Source organism: Camelina sativa, chromosome 18 (genome assembly GCF_030686135.1).
Source record: "Camelina sativa cultivar CO46 ecotype springtype chromosome 18, ASM3068613v1".
NCBI classification, from domain to species: domain Eukaryota; kingdom Viridiplantae; phylum Streptophyta; class Magnoliopsida; order Brassicales; family Brassicaceae; genus Camelina; species Camelina sativa.
In genome coordinates, this window is record NC_141897.1 from 4539714 (window position 1) to 4548755 (window position 9042).

Genomic DNA, 9042 nt, shown 5'->3' on the forward strand with positions numbered 1-9042 from the left:
TATGTATATATCTAGTTCTAAATTATTTACATTAAAATAAAGGTTTATGATTTCGGATTATAGTTTAGTTTTTTTTGTTAAGATGCAAGGGTTGGGTTTTTTCATTTATTTTTGTTGTCTTTGTCACTTATCTAATTTCTCTTTCAAATCGTGTGCCATTTTATTTAATTAACCATTGAAGGATGAAAGAGATTGCTCAACTTACTGACTAGTACGTTTTGTTCCATTTCTAATGATAAAAATGAGATTAGAAAAAAGAAAGCATACCCACAATGGAAAAATAAAAGTAAAATGAAACATCAAAGTAGCAAAATTGATGAAAAAGAGAAATACTCAACACGAAGTTAAAGCAGTTTTTTTTTTGTGAAGCAATACAAGTGTACGTGTGACTACTCAATTTCTCAACAAATCTTGTTTCAGTCGTTTTCGTTAAGAAAGAGTAAAGCTTTATTGGTGGCATATCACACTTTGGAAGCTTTGGAGTTAAGTGAGATTCATTGTATCCGACTATACATTTCACTACATCTATAAAATCATATCTTTGCCATGTAAAGTGATTGCCATACTAGTATTCAACAAAATATGTCACAACTATGGTAAAAACCATTCTGTACTGCAAAACCTGACTGATTTCAATATATGCTTAGGCCTCTTTAAAAGAAAAATAAGTTTGAGAGCTGATAATCTGTTCTACCACCACTTTTTGGAATATAGATATTTTTGAACATGATTTCCCAAACCAAGAGAGGACACAAGACATACATCATCTTACAAAGATCTCTGAACTAAGAGTCAGTCTAACATAACTTTTTCACCTTAAATCTGAAGTAAGAAAGAATCTGACACAAAACTTTCACCTTAAACCCCTTAATGAACAAATATACTTGGCAATTAGGAACTATCCCAGACTTGTATAAAACTCAAACTCCATACTTCAAGTACCCTTAACAAAGAAGAAGACCATCACTAAGGATTTTGGATAGTCTATTTAAAGATTAAGCAATTCTACGAAAGTGAAATTCAACTATACTAACAAGAATCAGAACTCTAGAGCATTGAACATACTTCGAAGCTAAGATAAGTTAAAAGCTTCAACTTCATTGCCTAAAGCTGCTATAGTCAACTAACTCCTACCAAAATAGCTCAAGTACCATGAACAAAGATATTACACCATTTAACAACTTCTTCCAAAACATCTTCATTGCCTATAGATGTTACACCATTTAATCAAAGTTAAAAATAAACCATATCAACTAGTTTCAGAACTCTACGCGAGGATTCCATAAGCTAAAAAAAAAAGCTTCAACTTCACTGCCTAAAGATGCTTAATTTAACTAACTTATCAACAAGTTTCAGAACTCTAGAGCATTGAATACGATATGACAAGCTAAGAGAGCCAAAAAAAGCTTCAACTTCATTGCCTAAAGATGCTAAATTTAACTAACTTATCAACAAATTTGAGAACTCTAGAGTATTGAATACGCTATAAGAAGCTAAGAGAACTAGTAAAAAGCTTCAACTTCAGTGCCTCAAGATCCTATTTTTATTGCAATAGAAACGTAAAACAAGACAAAGAGTACTAAAATACATAGATGATGATGACAATCAAATCTGAAGATGATAACAACAAACAACAGAAAAAAAAAAAAAAAAAAGCACCAAACTTTATGAATCCACCAAAACAACAGAAAACAAAACAGAGTAAAAAACAGAGTACCCTAAATTCGTAAATAGGGATTTCTTACAATCCCCTTTGCATTTGCATTGGAGATGGTGGAGCTCCGAGGAGACTAGCCTGCTGAAGCTCAAGTTCGTTGAGCTGTACTTCACGATCCATCTCAATGATCAGTGGAACGGCAAGGATGAGAAAAGTTGTACCAGCGATCCACGCGGCTTTTCCGGTGCTCCAGAGCAGTTTCTTCGATACTCCGACGGCATCTCCAACTGCGCGTCTTCCTTGAGACACGATCTCGGAGTTTGAAATCTTAGCTAAGATGTTTGGTTCTCCTCCGCCAGATTTACCGGCTCCGATTCTCTTCGCCGCCATCGATTTGATATAAAAGAAGAGAGTGTTTGTGGTTTTCTGAATCGCTAAATCTCAGGAGGTTCACAACCAGAGAGTTTGTGGCGAGGGTTTCTTTCCTTCTCTGAAGAGATGACTTTTTGGTTACCATGATTGGGCAATTAAGCCCAATGAATTAGTTGGCCCATAAAACTCAAAATCCGAAAATCGATCTGAAAAATCCGGTTTTGAAACCAAACCGAATGATCATACAATCCAAATGGATAATGAAAATTATCCTATTCGGGTTATCCAAACTGAACCAAAAAACCAAACAATATCTATCTACAAAACCCAAACTGAACCAAACGACATTGAAGTAGTCATCAATGTGGTTTATTTTTCCTAATACTACCACATGGTATATATTTATAAAGATTTACCCTCAAAACATTGAATGATTATATTCGAGCTCAAAAATTTATATTAATAGAAAAAAAAAAATTCCGCACTTGCGTGGTACAAATTCTAGTAGTATATAAAAATGCGAAATAGAATTACACATTAGTTATATTTTAATATCCAAAAATACTATATAATAAATAATTCAAAATAATCTCCAAAAAAAATTTATTCATATTTTCTAAAATTATACAAATCTTTGAAGAATTTAACCAAATCCTATTAGAATTAAATAAAGATTTTAATAATTTTTTTTTCAAAAACCAATCAAACCCGACACCTATTCGAACAAAAACTGAACTGAATAATCATAAAATTTGAGCGGATAATGAACTCTCTTACCCGAATTATCATAATCCGAATTTCTAATATTAGCTCGTAACTAGGGGTGTCAAAATGGTTAACCCAACTCAACTCAACTCATTATCCAATGAGTTAAAAGTTAAATGAATTTATGAGTTCACTCAACTCATTTAACAATTGGGTTGGATCAACCCATTAATCCATTTAGTTAAATGAGTTAGATGAATAATTGGGTTAACCCACTACAATATAAATTAATTAATATACACTATAATATAAAATAAGAATAATTAATCTTTATCATCCTTTTCACTATCATCATCATTATCACCATCACATAACTTTTGGTGGAAAATTATAGAGGAAAAATCAGATTTTGCATTTTTGGCGGGAAATTTACATTTGCGGGTTTGCGTTTTTGGCGGGAAATTTACAAGTTTGCGTTTTTGGCGAGAAATTTACGGGTTTTCATTTTTGACAGGAAATTTACGAGTCATAACAATGATATGCTGTTGAAATATGATTTTTTTCGTTCTGAATTGTGGTGTAAGGTTTTCTTCAAACTAGTGCTCTAATAAGCTGATAAGTGGCATTATTTTCTTTGTAAATGTGTCATTTTTCTCATATTTAAGTATACTAAATTTAATTATATTTTCATACCAAATTAATTTTCATCATTTTTCAATGTCAAGTAGTTATATAATTAAATAATAAAATATTGATATTCAAAAGATCAATTAATTTAACTCTAAATAATATCAAAATATAAAAATATTAAAAGATTATAATATTTATTTTTTGACAAAAAATATAATATTTATTTCACAACTTTTACGGAAAAATATCAATTCATTTTTATTTAAAATAATTTAAGGGTATAAGAATATGATTTCAACATGTGTCATTCATCTCATATTTTCATAACTACTAAATTTAATTATATTTCATACCAAAAAAAAAATTCATCATTTTTCAATGTCATTTTAGTAGTTATATAATTAAATAATAAAATATTAATATTCAAAAGATCAATTAATTTAACTCTAAATAATATCAAAATATAAGAATATTAAAAGATTACAATATTTATTTGTTGACAAAAAATAGAATATTTATTTCACAACTTTTTACGGAAAAATATCAATTCATTTTATTTAAATTAATTTAACGATATAAGAATATGATATTTCTTAATTTTTGCACCAAAAGATCAATTCTTTTAGTCTAACTGAATTCAATATATAAATAAATTAAATTCAAGATATTTTAAAATTTTTATGTTGAGGAAGAAGTTAAGAACATACTTTGCCGGTTTTTTATATGACATGAGGAGTGTTAAAGTTAAGGTTGTGGAAGAAGTCAATAACATACTTGGCCATAATAAACAAAATTTACTATATCTTACAACTGTTTCTGCAGCGAGTAAGGAGGCCAACTTTTAAATTTCATTTTTAACTAATCTAAGAGTTTTCAGAGATTGCATAAATAGTCATTTTGCACTATTAATATTTACTATTTGTCTCTTACCTTTATTGTTCAAGGATGATATCATGTACATCTCTAAGCAATTATGTTGGGTCCATAGTTTCATATTGCAAACATGGGTCAAAAAATTTCAAACGTGGAGATGCACATGTTTGCTTGAAAACCTTGCTGTAGAGTGTAAAAAACTTGTGGTAGAAAATTATACTAATATGTTTGTGTTTAAACGTTATAGGTGCTTTGTAGAATTGACGATAGAGCTAAGACCGAAATCATTTCATTCTATTTCAGAAATGAAGTCGCTAGCAACACCTCAAATAAATAGTCAATGTATCAATTCTTTATGGTTTGAATTGGAGATTTACGGTCATTTTTATCAAAGGAAATTAGAAATCCATTACAGATTATTCGATTATGTCCAATACTAAACTTTAATTATTTAAAAAAATCATAACATAGAGTATTGATCTGTATACTACACATATGCAATGAGTTTGGATCATTCCATCACTCAATAACGAATTATTAGACGTCATTATAATATTTGGCACTTAGCATGGAGACCATTAACTATCCACCATGCTCGTTTTTGCATCTTAATACTTTCACATAGTATCACAATAATTTTTTTAAGTTTTTTTTTCTCATTTACATATATATTCATTCAGACATAATGAATTTATCACTCAAAATAATCAATAACAAGAGAATGTGCAACTAAGACCATCACTAATCCATCTCCATATGCATTTCTAAAATAGGAATCTCTATTTTTTTGTTTTCTATATTTGAACATATCTATTTAATTTTTAATTTACACTAAAATTTGTGATCTTTATTTTGAAGTCTAAAATGGAGTAGATTGGAGAAAATTTTATCTCCAAAATAAAATTACTTTATTTTAATTTAAAAAATGGAAAAATAAGCTAGAGATGTTCTAACCATGCACATTGTGAATTTATGATCATCACAAAACGACATAAGGTAACACATGTTGTTATATCTCTCAACAATACATGACTACAATATGCAAACAATGCGTCTACATTGGTATAAAGTATAAACACACAATTCTTAAGTAATAACGGTAGGACTGTTTGGTTATTTTTGTAATCTAAAAACATTCGGGGGTTAAAATCATAAAATAAAAATAAATTAAAGACGCATAGTGTAAATTAATCAAATTCAGGGTTGATTTAGTTCGAATTCAAAACTTATGGGGCAAATCAATAAGAGAAAAGAAAGAAAAAACTACATTAAAACAAAAAACAAAAAAAACAAAAAAAAAAGGAGAAAAAAGGAAATAAAGAGCGCCTCCTCTTAAATCCCTTACCCTATCTATAGAACAAAACCCTTTTTAATCTCTAGCAGATCTAAAAAAACACTCTCTACCATTTCCTTTGTTCCTCTGTTAACCCCTCTATAAATCTCAATTCCTTTCATCTTCTCCCATAGATCTCGATTTGATAACGTAGAGAGACACACACACACAGAAGAGAGAGACTTCGTATTCTCAATCCAGTTTCTTGTTTGCCGATTCGATCTTCTTCTGATTTTTGTTTAAAAATCCAGATCTTGGGTTTGTTTCTTTGAGCTGTTACTAGTGTTATAATAATGGCGACTCCTTATCCTGGAGCGACGCAGGCGAGTTTTATTTATTTATTTATTTCGTAATTTTGATTTATGGGATTCGTAACGCCTGATTGTTTCGGTGGTTTTGATTGATGTATGTTGTGCAGGTGGGTTCCTACTTTGTTGGGCAGTATTATAAAGTGTTGCAGCAGCAGCCAGATCTTATTCATCAGTTTTATTCTGAGTCTAGTAGAGCTATTCGTATCGATGGTGATGCCACCGAGACTGCTAATTCTTTGCTGGTAAACATCATCTGTTTCTTCTACCAATCATGATTTTAATGTGTTCACACAAGATTCAATCTTTTTACTCGAATTCGTTAGTCTAGTTCACAAGTTTCAATCTTTTTACTCGAGTTCTGTGAGGTTTAAGTGGAACTTAAGTTGATGAAGATTTGTACTGTCAATGTCAATTAGTGGAAAGTTCATTGATTTTTTGCAATTTCTTTATGTTGTGATTGATTTGTAGCATATCCACAACATGGTCATGTCACTTAATTTCACTGCGATTGAAGTGAAGACGATCAATTCAGTCGAGTCATGGGAAGGTGGTGTTCTCGTGGTGGTTTCGGGATCTGTGAAAACCAAGGAGTTCAGCAACAGAAGGAGTTTTGTGCAGACCTTTTTCCTAGCTCCCCAGGAAAAGGGTTATTTTGTTCTCAATGATGTCTTTCAGTTTGTTGATGAGGAAACTGTTTACTATCATCAGCCTTCTTATCTTTCTGAAACCAAGCATGAGGCTCATATCAATCCTCCTTCCCCTCATCAGGAACCCCAAGGTTTGTTTGCTAACTCTTGATAAGACAAACTATTAGAAGGTGTAAAGGTTCATCAGTTTGCTTCTTTTTTTTTTATGTTGATATTTAAATTTGATATCACTTTGTTTGAATTCCCAGTTCCTGACTATGTTCTGGAGCAAGAGGCAAGAGATTATGTGAATGCAGTCCAAATCAAAGATGATCTTGTTGACAAGTACAGTCTGCAAGAGGACCAACATCAACCTCAGCAAGAAGACTATGTGGATGAAGTTGCGATTGTGGAAACACCTAGGGAAGAAGTTGCAGTCGATGTGGTACATGAACATCGAGCTGCACCAGCAGAGGAACCCATTGAAAAATCGAAGATGAGTTATGCTTCCATTGTAAGTGCACCCTCTCTAATGGTTATGTGTAGTTGTTCAGCATGGTAACTAAACAACATGTCTATTGAATAAAAACAACAGAGAAGCACTTTGTGGCTTTCACTTATATTTGTGCTATGAAGATCTCTCGATAGTAGATTGTAGACTCTCTTTTAAAATATAATAATCTCGTAGCATGAGGCTGAACCATGATTCGGTTGTCATTTGTACATCACTTTGGTGTTGCCTAGGTTAAGTTATGCAAAATTGACTTTAATTGAAGATGTGCTGATTTCTTCGTTTCTCAGTTAAAGGTTGTAAAGGAAGCAGCAGCTGCACCTATTGCTCCTTCACAGCCATCATATAACAAGAACTCTCAAGATATTAATGAGTGGGATCAACCACTGCGGACTGCTTCACCTCAACTGGCTGCACCTCTTGCCCCAGTTCAGCAATCAAACGCATCTGCCCCCTATGTTACTGAATATGGAGCAGACGCAGAAGATGGCTCCGGATTTGAAGACTGTAAGTTGTTTAATATTTTGATCCTTCTAATGTACTAAAAATCACACGCAAGTATTTAGATGGTTGGAAAAGTGAATTAGATTAGGATGTGCTGCAATTTGCTATTATTTGTCATTTTGGAATTGTGTATTCATTTTTTTTTTCCTGGTTTCAGTTGAGTTCAAATCAGTGTATGTTAGGAATTTGCCTTCCGACATATCTGCTTCTGAAATCGAGGAAGAGTTTAAGAACTTTGGTACAATCAAGCCTGATGGTGTTTTCCTCAGAACCCGCAAGGTTTAGTTTCGTTGTTTTTTAGCTATTTGATTATGTTTGTCTTAAGTGATATGAGGAGACAAGGCTAACAATCTTACACAACCGTACATGCAGGATGTTATGGGTGTTTGCTATGCATTTGTTGAGTTTGAGGAAATGACTTCCGTTGAGAAAGCCATTAAGGTCTAGATTATATTCCACAGTTACCTCACTTAATTGTCATCTTCTGTTCCTGTTCCACTTTGTTCTTATCTGTTTTCGTGTTGTGTAATAATATCATAGGCTTCTCCTATATACTTGGGTGGAAGGCAAGTATACATTGAGGAACGAAGACCTAATCCAGCAGGTGTTCGCGGAGCAAGTAAGTCTTCCTTTGAAGAAACAATGCTCTTGTGCCCAACAAATTTCTAGATCATAAAACTTTGTAAAGTTCTCTATAAGAATTCAAATTTGCCACATGAAACTCAATATCGACTGTGATTTCTATTGAATGACCAGGAAGAGGAGGAGGACGTGGAAGGGGCGGTTACCCAACAGAAGCACCAAGAGGCAGGTTTGGTGCCCGTGGGTCTGGCAGAGGAAACCAGGATGGAGGTGACTACAGGCCGAGAGGTAACGGTTACTACCGCGGTGGCCGCTAAGGAGCAAAAAAAAAAAGGAATCTCTTATAAGTTTTAGTGCAACCAAAGAATGAAATGTTGCAAAAGAAAAGATTCGGTTCTCTTCCTCCTCAATGTACCGAAGATGTAGTTTGTAATATTTGTTTTTCTTGGTTGGGTTTGGTTTTTGGCTCAAGCAAACAAAGATTTTGGGTTTATATATGTTTTTTTTTTCCTTAAATTTGTTTTTAGTCAGAATGAGCCAGTTAGGGCTATTGACTGTTACCCTCCCTTTGGGAACGGGTTTAGTTGTGTAACATTCCAATTTTTGATTTCCCTTTTATTTACTCTGGATTGAATTACAAACTTCATTGTGTTGTTGGTTGTTCGATAGTCTATGGACCATAGACACCAGCTTTAACTTTAAAAAGGTGATTGGTATTATTCTTTTTTTTTTTTTTTTTTTGGCTCAAACATCAACTTTTCATTAATCAAATGTTATAACCAAATCAAATACACATTACATTCACGTCTATAGACTTGGACCAAAAGCAAATGCAATGGTTGATCAAGTACAACCCTGTAACACTAGGCGGATCCAACGCTACCTAATCGAGAACCACTGCATTTTTTAACCACAAAGAGATAAATAGCACACCACGA

General features: G+C 32.6%; 2 protein-coding genes across 2 annotated transcripts; one reads left to right on the forward strand and one right to left on the reverse strand.

Annotated features, from left to right (window-relative positions):
* Positions 1-1525: 1525 nt before the first annotated feature.
* On the reverse strand, positions 1526-2153 carry LOC104760551 (mitochondrial import receptor subunit TOM9-2). The gene has a single exon (XM_010483488.2). The coding sequence runs from the start codon at positions 2045-2047 to the stop codon at positions 1742-1744; it is 306 nt and encodes a 101-aa protein (XP_010481790.2). The 5' UTR covers positions 2048-2153; the 3' UTR covers positions 1526-1741.
* A 3381-nt stretch (positions 2154-5534) lies between these two features.
* Positions 5535-8745, forward strand: LOC104760553 (nuclear transport factor 2). The gene is made up of 9 exons (XM_087499284.1): positions 5535-5893; positions 5989-6123; positions 6350-6659; positions 6777-7021; positions 7309-7525; positions 7680-7801; positions 7895-7963; positions 8063-8141; positions 8279-8745. Exons 1-9 carry the CDS (start codon positions 5864-5866, stop codon positions 8419-8421), a joined length of 1350 nt encoding a protein of 449 aa, XP_087355410.1. The 5' UTR covers positions 5535-5863; the 3' UTR covers positions 8422-8745.
* The last annotated feature ends 297 nt before the right edge of the window (positions 8746-9042 follow it).

Excerpts from the sequence above, each read along its gene's own strand:
- LOC104760551 (XM_010483488.2), bottom strand. The coding sequence starts at position 2,047 with ATGGCGGCGAAGAGAATCGGAGCCGGTAAATCTGGCGGAGGAGAACCA.
- LOC104760553 (XM_087499284.1), top strand. The coding sequence starts at position 5,864 with ATGGCGACTCCTTATCCTGGAGCGACGCAG. Across the intron at positions 6,124-6,349 it reads AGACTGCTAATTCTTTGCTG|CATATCCACAACATGGTCAT; the intron begins GTAAACATCATC and ends ATTGATTTGTAG. Across the intron at positions 7,526-7,679 it reads TGGCTCCGGATTTGAAGACT|TTGAGTTCAAATCAGTGTAT; the intron begins GTAAGTTGTTTA and ends TCCTGGTTTCAG.